A 13689-nucleotide genomic window follows, 5' to 3' on the forward strand; every position below is an offset into this window, starting at 1 on the left:
ACATCCGCTCTGGAAGGGATATGTGCGCATATGGTGCACCCTGCCTTAAAAGGTCAGCGGTTGGTCTGAGGACTGACATCCACAAACAACATGGCAGCTGAAGTGCAGATTTAATATATCAAACAACAATGATATCTCCCTTTAAATGTGTTTGCCTGTGAGTGTGCCAGCTTTCCAGTAAACAAGCAGCAAACATAAAGCACAATGGTAATCGAGAAAACACCTACAAACATATAAAACATTTCAGAAAACAACACATCAGCACAGAAAAACCATTTTAGAAACACAAAGACATCTTATCAACATGACAACATTTCACAGAACAAGACTTTTGAACCTTGTGTTTTGTTAGATGTTGAATTTGATTAAATGATGTGTTCTCCTTTGACGTTTTCTGAAATGTCCTGTATTTCTATTTGCCTGTTCTGTCAGGTTTTTCCATTTCATTGCTTTCCTTTGCTCCTCAGAGTCGCTATAATGTCATGGCTTCTAGTAGCTAACAATCAGTCCTTGGCGCTTGTGTTGCATTATCCTTGAATGTAACACTTAAGGTTATTTTTTTCAAGTATCTTGTGCCAGCAGCTGCATAACAACAACAAACTGTTCACTGTGATAGATTGCTTGTCTTAAACAACCAACTGACTTTCATAGTGTGTCAAAATAAAGACAAAGCATAGGAATCTACTGAAGACTCGACTATCAGATAATATATCTAAAAATATGTACTATAAAAAGCCTTTTAACCTTTTTAATGTTAACTTTTATATAAGATGTGAAGGTTGACATGAATATCATAAAAGATATTGTATTCTATATTAATCCTGCCTTTAAAACCTCAAAAGTTAGGAGAGGACAGAACAGGGATCCATTTAAATCCCATTTTCATTCACTAAAAGAGGGTTTTTATATAAATTCCGTGTAGTCTTGATAGCTCAAGCTCACAACAAACAAATTTCTTGCATTTTTCTGAGGCAAAATTTAAAAGGACTTGTAATAAATCACATGCGAGAATTTGTAATTTTGCTTCGACTAATTATACAGCAATGAATACCTGGGTTTTGCAAAGTGGAGCTGATTATTCAGTGTAATTTCCCTCTTGGATAAATACATTTTTCCATTTCATTCAATTTCATTAATCTGATTCCAGATTAGTCTGCACCTCATGTGCCGCATCACAAGGAGTAAACTCTTAGTGGCAATCAGGTCAACGCAGGTAACTCAGTTGCAGTCAGCTTACCTGATATAGATCTGATTTTAGTGATGATGGTTTAATTTAGCTGCATCAGCTCATTTCTGAATGCCAAATGAGTGATATGTCTTCATTAACTTCTTGACACAAAACACATGGCCATCTTATTTAAAATGCCAATGCGAAGTTCACACTAGATAAAATATGTTCCCTGACAACAGACAGAGCCATTAGTTATGATATGGTGACAAATTTAGCTGCATCTAATTGATTAAGCCACAATTTATTAGTTTTTCTAAGGTGCATAATTGCTTTTAGCCTAATAGGATTCAATTAAAGGTTGGCAAAGGTAAGTTCATGCACAGAGGTGCTTAAAGGAGAAATTAACAAGCTAGTCTTAGTGGTAACGATACCCAGAAAACCAGCAGATCATATGTGAAGGGGACAAACTGTTTGGTCACTTTCTGCTTTTAAAAACTACTTTTATCATAGTAATCTGGACATTTTACACAGTCGTCTCTAAAAGGCCTTAATTCAGGCAGACACCATTATATCCCCTTATAGTTATTAGTTCAAAATCAAGAGCAACTGGATACCTCCACTGTCCATACAGTCACAATGGCTGCAAAAAGGGCAAGTTTGGTTTGTCTTCTGGGCTTCTGTAATAAAATCCAACATGGGGGAAGGGTGCTGAAGGAAGCCTGTTGAATCTTTGAATATAGCTGCTTATTCTAAGTTAGAAACATGACAATTCTATTTCTCACATAATTAAAAACTAATTAAAATATGGTTCTGCATATTAAACTGCACGCTGGAATAGATCACTCTAAATACTCAAAAGTAGAAATTCAAAAAGTCTGAAGAAGATATACAGTATATTCAAGTTTAGAGGTAGTGTTTTTCTTTGAGAATGATGCACTAAACTGCAACTGACACATTGTAACTCGAGTTTTTCACTGAAATGACAGTGTGAACTTGTTTTGCTTTGCTGTGACAAAGTTTGTTTTTACCCGTCAGCTTTTGTTACAGCGTGTGATAGATTTGAACTTTGCTAGCTAGACAAACTGAACTGAGGCTGTAGAAGTTTCTGTGTTAACGCTGTGCTTAAACCCCTACATGCTTTATGAGCGTCTGGAGCTGTGCAGCACATTTGACTCTGCCAGGTGACTTAATGGGGCTATGTGAGAGATGGTTGTGAGCTCTTATGCTTGCATTGCTGTTTATTCCTCTCCTCTCCAGTATCCCTTTGCATAATTATCTATGTAATAGGCTGATACGTGGCGCTACACCATGAAGTGATCCTTACTTCTGTAAAAAGAAAAGCGATGAGAAGTTTATCTGGAGCCTGTGTGGCTGTTTATCTGTGTAACACTTCAGAATGGCAAATATTATAAATAAATCAGCAATTATAAAGCTTTTCTAAAAAAAAATTAATATGAATCTAATTTAACAGATGCTAAGTCTGGGTTTTGGATGTTGAAAGAAAAAAAAATCAGATTTGCTGTTTTTCTACTTGACCGTATAAAATGAGACGAGAGGTGTTGGTGTTTCAGTTTCACCAACTTCACATTTAAGAGTGCTAAATGATGATTCACCACTTCATCCTCGAGGGAATAAAAAGTCAGTCATGTGTTTAAAAACTAAAATGTTTCAAACTGTGTAACCTGTCAGGAACTTTTTTTTTACCTGTTCTAAAATTGAAATCAAAGCCTTCAAATAGAAACTCTTAAGTGTGAATGCTTGAATTCCCTTTATGGTCTGAAGACAGAAGCTGTCTCACCTCTTTGAGTGGGTCATTGAGTTCACTGAGGATGTTGTCTTCATCAAAGATTTTGCCTTGGTAGCGGTGTTCATAGTAGTCGTGGATTTTCTGCCGCAAGTCTGCAGGAAGTTTGTGGAAGGACATGTATTGCTCCACTTGCTTATACTGGAAGAGACATAGAAAGCACATGCATCAGTTCAAATTGATTTGTAATCACTTTTGCAGTTATTTGTGTATTGATATGTATACGTCCCATGATCGATATACATGTGTAAAAAAAACAAAATCTGTTGTTTATAAATTAGAGATCCCAACTAAACAGCAAATCTGCACAAAAACTGTGTTCTTCACAGAGCATACATTTGTGTCTCTGTATTGAGGACAAGCTGTGCTCTCACAGTCACAGTGCTATGTCCTGGTTCTGTGTGTGGGGAGGGAGAGGCAGGTGGTAAAGGAAAGTAGAAACAAGAACAGGCCCGGAGCTATGTCAGACTAAGGTAGCAGTTGTGATTATCTCACCCATGCAGGAAGTCCAGTCCTAATGTGAACCAGCAAGGTATACCTGACATCCTGTAGAGATACAGGAGCTGAGCAGAATAATTAACCAAACTGAGAGCTACAGTGAAAATCATTTTTATTAATCAATTCGCATATTTGGTCATATTTGGGATTCATTTTAGTTTGAAAATGTATTATCAGTGTCTGCAAAGACATTTTTAATGTTCAAGTTAAAATATATATCAAGCACTTTGAAACCACTTTATTAAAAATCAGCTTCCCTTGCCTACAAACTAATGTGGGCAAAAAAGTGAAACCTCTCCAACCATAAACTCAAGAGAAGAGCAATGAAGCTCTGGTCTTGTGTTGCAGCCTGTGGCATAGGGGACATTTTACTGTTAGAAGAAGAATGGATTCAATTAAATACCACCAAATTCCAGAGGAAAACATGAAACCACCTTTAAAAATGCTGTAGACCATGAGGATGACCTGTACAATAGAACGATGATCCCCAATTGAAACATTTATTGTGTTCAGACCTCAGTAAAGAAGCATGTACAAGACAGCCACCAAATCTCACAGAACTTTATGCCTTTTTGCCTAAAGAATAATAGACTTATTTAGCAAACAAGGACAATGCGCAGTGTCAAAACTTTTACTTTGGGTGGATTTCCTTTCTGTCATTTTGAAATTGTCAGATATTGTTTTGTTTTGCTTTGAATATGAAAAACAAATGTGCCATCTATAACTTAATGCCTTTCAGAAATGGGTTCATGTTTTTTGTGCTTTGCTGTTCATTGTAATACCACTGTAGGTGCCCTTCTGATGCAGCTTTTATAGACTACAAATTATTTAACATATTTGTCTTTTGCCTGTATTTGCAACACTACCGTGAACAGAAATGTAAGAGTTGTCCTATTTCTGGTATTCAATCGAATCTTTACAGGAGTTGAGACTCTGGCCACACTAACCAGTATTGATATAAAGGAGAAGGGAAGTGAAAAGATACTTGAGTTCATCTATTCTGATCAGTCTCAGTTTCCTCACAGATTTGCCATATTCTAGATGATGAACACAATCTTCCCATGCAGTTCACAGCCCTAATGCTTATTTTCAGGTGAAAATAAATGGTGGCTCTCACACTCCTTCTGGTAATCATAGTGGAGCAGTAGGGGAGGCCAGCAGCAGCTGTTAGGTTTGGTGGCTTCGGCCAGTGGCGCACTCTTTGACCAGTGTGATGCAACCAGCCCCACAAAATGAAATTTGTCAGCAGAGACAAGACACTTGAGGCACAATGCCCCCCTCATTGATTCCTCTCTCGGCTGCAGAAAGGTGATAAGGGACCAGGGTTTTGTTTGCGGGAAATTGATTTATTTTGAGTTCACACAGCTGAAGCTGAAGAGTGTCCGCAGTGGCTCAACCAGGCCATTTTGACTTGGTAGTCAAGGTGGGGCAGAGAGGGGCACATTTAGGTTTGATATGTTATCTTCTGCTTCAATAGGATTTCATAATGACTAATTTCCATTCTCACATAATTCTCTAAATTACATAAATTTCATATCAATCCTAACTTGTATTTTTTGTCTTGGTTGATTAGTTAATGTCTAATGGAGTAATTTAAATCATTGCCAACTATCCTCCTCACCCCCCCTTCCTCATCCATTTTTCAAAATGTCCATCTCTTTCTATTACTAAAAATAGGACCAAATCAGACCAACATTTGAGCTTGAAAGTTTGACAATCCTTTGTATTTTTTTTAATATTTCTACTTAAACACAACTTAAAACATCAAGGGATGTTAATGCAAGTGCTAAAAGTGGATAACAAGAACCAGTATTTGTGCAGAAATTCAGAATCTGCTGAATGACACCACAGCTGTCCTCTGACTCGCAGTGATTCAGTACCATGGCATCACAGCAGGATGTCTTGATATCATGCATACTTTACTCCCTCATTTCCTTCTCTCCCCTCCAAATTTTCCTGACTCCTCTCCACTCTGTAGTTCACTCTTTTTCTTCAACCTTTTAAGATGATAACATTTCTCTCTCAAGCCATATTCCTGTTTATCTCCTCTGCTTGCTAATATTTAACAAAAATGTTTAAAAGATGTTAATTTAAGAAAAAAGTTTTTGTATCGTGACTTGAACTTGGCAAGAATGATTACCTGCACCAATTTTTCCTATCACACAAACACGCTTTGTCCTCAAATAACTTGCAAGCACACCCCCACATCCATCTTTCCATCCATGTTTCCAACCCCCCAGCTGTGGCAGAGATAGATGTAATGACTAGAGGCTCAGCACCCTGAACTCATCCCTGCTGCTCCTCATCCTGCTCCAGCGATATGCACAGCCATGCAGCAAATCAGCCCTGGATGAACCTGGCTACACACTGAGGCTCTGTTACCATAAACACGAGCATTCACAGCCTCAAAGATGTCACTTTGGTGCCTGGGGGGGGGTTGTTAAAGAAAAAAATAAAAAGCGATGTAGATTAGGCATATTTCCTGTGAAGCAGATGTACATCCCACACTGAACATTAAGATGTCACTAATTCAAACAGCTACTTCAGACTGTTCGCTTGCTTGGTCTGGGCGACTGGTTGTCATTAATTTGTGATGGAACATAGTGGAAAATGGCTCTTGCTGTTTATGACCAGTCACATAACTATTTTCAAGTACAATAAATTATAGATTGAAGAATATTCATTGCACTGATAGCACATTTTTCAACTAGCCTTTCACTTTGTGTTGCTCTGTTCCAATACGTGTCTGTTTCTTTTTTTCTAGGTTTTTGGGAGAAAACTCTCCTTATCCAATCTGCCATCAGTTCATGTGTTAACTAGCACCTTGGCTAATGAGTGAACCTGATGTTAATTGGTATGAAATGAAGTTCACTTTTTCAGATAATTATTCAATTTAATAATCATCACACTATTGCAATTAAGCTAACCCCTTTAGCAAAAATGTGAACTTGATCATACGAGTTTATTTTTAATCTGCAATTTACCCATTTTATGATTAAGCCGTTTCTTGAATTGTGAATTCTGGGTGGCTTTGAATAGTAATGGTGCTCTGCTTAAAGCTTTTGCAAATACACATAAGTTAGTGACTGCAATTACCCAGTAATACCACTTTTCAGTGTTGAACAGCTTTGTAAAGCTGTGCCAAAAGCACTGAGGAGTGGGTTCTCTAGATTGCATCGACCGTGAAGGCAGCTCGCAAGGTCGGGCCATCATACTTGAATAAATTGAAACCATCTAAATGCTTTTATAAGCAAGGTGTAAATTAATGAACTGGTATTTTAGCATGTCCTGTTATAGTCACAGCCAAGGTGACTCTGCTGATAATGTGATAAGAATTATGGAAACAAACTGTCACAGGATAAATAACGTGTACTTTATGTATCTGTCCTGCTTTTGTCCATTTGTTTGTGTATATGCAAGCATGAACACATCAGGGCGGCAACCAGCTGATTGTCTCTTAATTTGCTGTTTTCTAGAAAAAAGGCTATAAACTTGATAAACATTGATCTGTCCCAATGACTCAAATGTGAGGACCTGCTGGTTGTCACACATCATAGTTATGAGAATTAGTTGAGAATGAGGTTAATATTATAACTATTGTTTTCTTGATAATTGAATCTGTTTGTGGCTTTTTGTATTTAGAATAGATTGTTTGTAACGAGTATGAGCAATGAGGCTGAGCACTGTTGGATCTTTCCTTATATCTGATGCACTGATATTTTCCAACACATTTCGGCTGATGCTGGTGCTGATTGATGCTTATTTTTTTTCAAACTAAGAGAAGAGAACAAAACTCTTCCCTGAATTTGACAAAATCCACGGCAAAGTGTATAAATAGCATGCTAGTTGGGCATATAAAAGTTTTTGGATGTTTTTTAAGTAACATAATTAAATAACATGCCACATGGTTGGGTTTTGGTAAAAGTACGTGGCAGGGTGTCCTGCTGTCACTGAATGCACAGTGACAGCATGACAACATGAGATGAAAAACAAGAAAAGGATGTGCAGTAATATCCCACTACATGGCCCGGCCTGTTAAAACTACACAATTGAATGAGACCAGGCTGGTACACTGGCAAATGCACAGCAAGATTATATTTTCTTAGAATTCTCTAGATTCACCAGAGAGAAATTTCAGTTCAAATAAAATATGCCATGATTATTTTCATGTAACAATTGGAAAAAGAAGCAAATTAAAATTGGGCAAATAAAAACTAGAATTAAGGAGATGTGAACTTTGCCTGTTATATGTTTGCTGTTGCATGAGACTAGCACTCAGAGGATGTTGCATGAAATTTCTGAAAGATCATTTAACCTCGTCCTTTCTGGTACCCCCTGTACTGGGTTTGGTTACATTTGTTATATTAAAGCATGGTACATGCAGATGTGTTACTATGACAAGTAATAAGGTTGCAGTACTTGTTGCAACACATTAAATGGACATTTAACTGTTTCAATAACATCAGCATTACCGATTCAGATGCAGCTGTTATTGTCTTACTAATTCACAGTTTTGACTGGGTTTCAATAGAGTTTTCCAAATCTCACCCTGGCCTGCTTTTTAGGTTAAGGAGGCGTCCCGTGTTTCATAACTCTTATAAGTGACTATTACGCAGAGAGCCCAAGGCTGCTTAGTCATCCATTACAGAGCTGAGTGAATTTGAAGAAGTTTTTGATGTGGAACTAAAGAAAGTTCTTCAAGGGTTGAATAGTTTATCCATTTATTGATATTGCTGCAATTTCTAAAACCTGAACAATTCTTTCAGCTCCATCATGTTTTGTATAATTGCTCTTCAATTTAACTCATTGCTTTCTGAAAAAACAACATCCGTTGAAAAGTGGCTTACATAAAATATTCAAACTGTACACTATCTGAGAAAATTTCTGTTTAAGATAGCGTCAATGCTGTTACAGCATAAGTTAAAGTCCAAGTCTTCAGCTCTTTGTTTTAATCGTAAGAGTGATCTGACATGACATGCCGTAGATGACTTCAATCACCTGCACTGCGGTGTTGTATTTACAACACATGAAATTCAGCAACATAAAGCAAAGTGTGGGATCTGAATTTGGCTTCTTGCGTGCAAACACAAAGCACATCAGTCATGGCTGGCTGTTCAGGGAAATGCCCAGGCCCCCCCAGCGGGATCACAGATGGTGGCCAGGTGAAATGCTGCGTAATCGCTCTCCACGTGAAGAAATAAATTAATTAAATAACTGTAATGATGTAATAGGCACTGAAATAAAAGGAAAGAAAATAAAGTGTTCACTGGTGACTGGTTGTGTCATGGACCTCTTTACCCCATTGACCTATGTGATCTGGTTGGGAGGGGGAGAAAACCCTTTTTATAAGTCATCGTCCCAGCTGTTGTGATCTGTGAGAGCTCAACTCATTGGTCCGCAGAGAAACTGAGAGAACAGCTAAGTTAAGTACAGGATTGTATGCAGTCCCAACAAACTAATCGCTCAGGTTGATATGTTCTAAATAGCTTTACTTACCTTGAATCAACATCAAAACATTAATGATCTGGACAATATACTGTGCACTTTCTTTTGAAAAGGGTAACTGAGTTTATATGATTTACATGATACTTGTTTTCAATCTCCTTTGAAACTTGAGTATCTTGAGTGTCGCTGCATGGTTCTTACCTTTTCTTGGTACTGCCTTCGAGAAGAGTCCAGTGACTGGATGAGAGCTGTAGCATGGCCCACAAACATAGCGTAGCACGTGGCACCTACAATCATACTCAGCATGGTGATCCACAGGTCAGACATGCTGACGGGTGCCCGGGCACCATACCCAATGCACAGCATGTGGCTCATGGCTTTGAAGAGGGCATAAGAGTACTGCTTACCCCAGGAAACATTCTGCGAGTACACAGTGAGAGAGAGAAAGATGGAGAGAGGGGTTTGGGGGGAGTTACTTTGATCACTGAACCTCAGTCAAAAATTGTACCAACATACTTTCCATGTCTCAGATTTTAATTCTAATGTTTTACAGATCTCACTTTGCCTGTACTACCACGCCTACCAGGGCAATTTGTTCATGGCATTCATTCCCTTGCCATGATAGGTTTTGTGCACCTGCTCTTAACTAGCGTTACTCGACCACTCGACCAGAGCAACGCTCAACCATGTTCAGCACAAAGTGTTGGCATTAACCTGCAAGGACCCAGTATTTCAAGACACCTCAACTAGTCTAAATTAAAATTTTAGATCACTTTCTATAGTGTCCACAATTTGTTTTAGGCAATATGCAAGGTAAGTTTATGTTTAATGAAGGATAGGTAAGTGCCTGGTTGTTGATACAGTTAAGACCTTTCTTTGAATCTTAGCTGATCTAGGCAGCTTGCTTATGCTCAGAAATGATGGAACAGCTTTAAGTGCCTGCGAAAACTCTGCCTATTTCATGTAGAGACTGGCTAAGAATGCTCAGGTGGAAAACTTTCAGGATTTGAACCTCTTTGTCAGGCATTTGTTTTATTTATCCTTTTTTACCAAGTATTTATATCAACAGAAAAGACCCATACGGGAAATGCATTTGTCTGGACTTTATTTGAACATGCCTCTCTGTGATGTCAGGCGTTTGTTCTCATCATTGATTGTTACTGCTTATAACAGCTTTGGCGTCATGCCTTGGCCTTTAAGCATTTCTTTCCATTTAAAGAAAACATTTTGCCCTTTTACCACGAGAAATTTCATTAGGAGTAATCTCTTGCAGAGACTCAGATGTATAACTGTACATTATGCCATTTAAATGTAGCAACACATCTACGTTGCCAGGTAATATCTTGGTACTTGGCTTGAAAGGGTTTTTAGTTGCATTTCAGATTTCAGCTACCCCTCCCGACTTGTATTGGCTTCAGCCTTGACATCCATGTGTGGAAGTGAGAACAGAAGAATTTAGACTCCTCATTAAAGGGCACACGTCAAATGTGAGGACAAAGAACATCTCTTGAGGGGAGCCAAACAAGTCCTTTGAGGCTGTCAAACCCAGTAGTTTCTAAAAAGAAATGTGACAGCTCTCCAGTACAGACTGTACTTGTAGCCACAGTCAAACAGCTGACTCCTCCAATATGTTTACCTTCTTCACAGAGAATGTGCTGTAGATCTTCTCCATACAGAATACTTATTTCACCCACAAATGTGTGAGGATGCACATGGCTCAGTAAGTTCATAGCTCAGTAAGTACTTCAGCATTAGGGCCACTAGTCAGTGGCAGACTAGTGCTGCCACTTTTTCTTTGACAGTCAAACATAGGGAAACTTCAAGTGTCAGAAACCTGTTCAAATTAAGAAATAAAAAAAAGTTTTTTAAATGCTTCAGACCATAAATTGTATATTTGGATGCATCACACTATTAGAAATAGTTTGCTTTGTAATCCAGTCGAATGCACTCTCGCATCAGCTTGGCCAAAGGTTTTTAAAAAAAGCTTAGTTTTTTTGCAACATTTCTACAAAGATAAAGGACACTATGAAGCAAAGCTGTCTTAAGAGGACAGTTATGACACCAGATCAGCTGAGAAGTGGTGTTTAGAAGTATTATGGAGTTTACAACATTAGTGGTAAAGTACCAGAAAAAAATAGGCTGTTGTTGACATTGTACAAAACAGCGTTCTTACTGCACGTCAACAAATCTGTGGACTTAACTCCAAGCTACAAAGCCAAGTGAGGTAGTGAAGCCACCACATATAAGTCAGTTGAGGTCGTCTGACAACCTGCTGTTGGACATAGACAGATGAACATCAGTGCCCAGACATGCTTACATGACATCACAGCTCAATGCATTTCAGGCTCATGGAAACTGTTTAACTCATGTACTATGGAGGTGAGAGGAAGCCACAAAGCTGTTCTTGTTGCTAAAAACATCAGCAGCACATTGGACAAAACAACTGTTGAATAATGAATAATGAATGGGAATAATATTCATGTTGTATGCTTGAATAAATGAATGTTTATTTCAAATTTGTTTCAAACTTGGTTTTTCTTGCAGAAGAGAAATTACAAATAAAATATGTCACAACATCAGCTTTACACTGCTCTAACACTGGATGATTAAGTCCATATTTTATATACAATATATGGCCAGTCTTCCAAATGTCTCATCTGGTAACTTAAAAGCTACTTTCGTACTTGACTATGAACAATGATTATGATACATTTAAAGGTGCTGTGAGGGTAATTAGATGGAAAGTTGGACTGAATATTCCCAGAAATGACAAAACTAGAGATAAGACAGCCAGAGATTAACGAGTCAATGAGTTGGTGAGACTCCGATAAGGTACCTATCACTCATTCATCAATGAGACCTCAGTTGCATGACTTGTAAGAGATAACAAACCATATTCACAAAACCAGGAAGTGAATAGGCGTTTGAACAAATCTGACCAACCTTTGTCACAATACAGGATGTTTCCCATTACAAATAATTTGATTTGATGTGCTTAACCTTACAAACATACATGCCACATGATTATGCAAAGCAGTCTCACTACATGTCCTGCTATAGCTACGTTGGTCCACAGCGCAAAATGTAGAAGGCTCAAAATTGCCAGACAGTTACAATTTCAAGGTTCCCAAAGCTTTACATATCTGTTCGTCTTCACAATATGCCTTGCTTTGCATTTTGGGAAACTGTTACAACATTCAGAATAGTCACATCCACAAAATGCATTGAAATATGATGTAATGTTTAGAAATGTGGAAATACATGATTAGGAGAGGTATATAAGAACTGCATGGTCAGATTTAGGAGTTGGTTTGGCCTCCCCATGAAATTAATATTAAGTGAAAGCTCCCCTATGCAAATAATAGGGAACAAAAAACATTGCCATCTTACACTTCATCGCGACACTATCACAACAAAAGTACTTAATATTACTTACTCTGTTACAATTACAGGCTCTGGAGTGAGATTGGGCTATAGATTATCATTATGAGCCACCTTTTTTTCCCCACTCTGCTTGACTCCACTTTGCTCATCAAACAAAATTCGGCAAATAAGTTAATTGACAGCTAATAATTTTCCCTGAACGGTACAGCAACTTTCATTACCATGCTGATTGTTGTCATGGGAAGTTTCTTTTTTCCAAAAAGCCAACAAAACACTGCCTTCATGTACACATAACCACATTTATTCATACCATACACAACTGGAAATACCACTAGATATTCTAACTGCAGATACAGAATGATGCCCTCAAAACATACACTCAATAATCTCTTTCCACAAAGATAACAAACACACCTATCCACGTAGCTGGAGAATAATCTATTTATGAGGCCATAGCTCTAAGATGGTTGTTAATATATGTAAATTTAGTATGTGTGGTGGATGACTTTTCACTGTTCAATATTTTCACTCACATTTTTCATGCATGAAAAAGACATCCATGACACCTTCACCAGACAATATCAGATGGGCTAGAATGACTCACTGCACCCTTTGTTATTTATTTGTCCTTGTATGTGTTTCGTGCGCTTACTTACTGGAGCCACAATCTTTGTATGCCCGCATACTTGGGTAGTGAAATAGATTTTGATATCAACAAGGAATGTCTGCAGTGGTTCATGGTATGTATGGGTCATAAGTGGATTGAGGAATGATATCACATTGTTCTGTCATTTCAATTTTCTAGATTTGTTTAAACTCAGTACATATGATGCAGCTGCTATTTGATAGAAGATTTAATTACAGGCTTATGAATAAAATCAATTATGACGTCAACAAGGATCAGGGAAAATAAGAAAATCTAATTAATTCATGCTAATATAAATATTAAGCTAAAACTAATGTTAAATTTGAAATATTACTGTGTAAAATAATGTGGCTTGCAGTTGTTGTTGTTTTATTTAAAAAATCCACATAAAATTAATTTAATTAATATCAACATCAAAAATAGCATGGCTTCCTTAACTTATTATCAAAAATGCAGTTTGAAGAATGGCCAACTTTTATAACGTGGAGCTTTGAATTGTCACTATAATTTTGCTATTCTTTAATTACCAATGCATCATACATGTACTTTAAAACCTATTATTTTGAAGCAAAAAGAAATATTTAATTTAGAATAACCTTGAATATATATATATATATATAATATATAAATGCTGCAAACACTTTGTTACTGAGGTCTGCTCAGCTCCGGTTTCATGAAATAAACGTGTTCTGAAAAATTGACCAAGGTCAGTCACATTTATCATTTTATAATATCAATGTT

General features: G+C 37.5%; 1 protein-coding gene across 2 annotated transcripts in view; it reads right to left on the minus strand.

The window, feature by feature from the left end:
- hcn1 (hyperpolarization activated cyclic nucleotide-gated potassium channel 1) overlaps positions 1 to 13689 on the minus strand; it is a 74750-nt gene that overhangs the window by 22594 nt on the left and 38467 nt on the right. For both annotated transcript variants that reach the window (XM_072372087.1, XM_072372088.1), the window contains exons 4-5: positions 9120 to 9338; positions 2970 to 3116 (exon numbers count right to left, since the gene is read on the minus strand). In XM_072372087.1, coding sequence (XP_072228188.1) covers positions 2970 to 3116; positions 9120 to 9338 — 366 coding nt within the window. The remainder of the gene's footprint in view (positions 1 to 2969; positions 3117 to 9119; positions 9339 to 13689) is intronic.

The sequence above is a fragment of the Leuresthes tenuis genome, unplaced genomic scaffold (assembly GCF_036924035.1).
Source record: "Leuresthes tenuis unplaced genomic scaffold, fLeuTen1.0.hap1 SCAF_19, whole genome shotgun sequence".
Classification (NCBI taxonomy): Eukaryota; Metazoa; Chordata; class Actinopteri; order Atheriniformes; family Atherinopsidae; genus Leuresthes; species Leuresthes tenuis.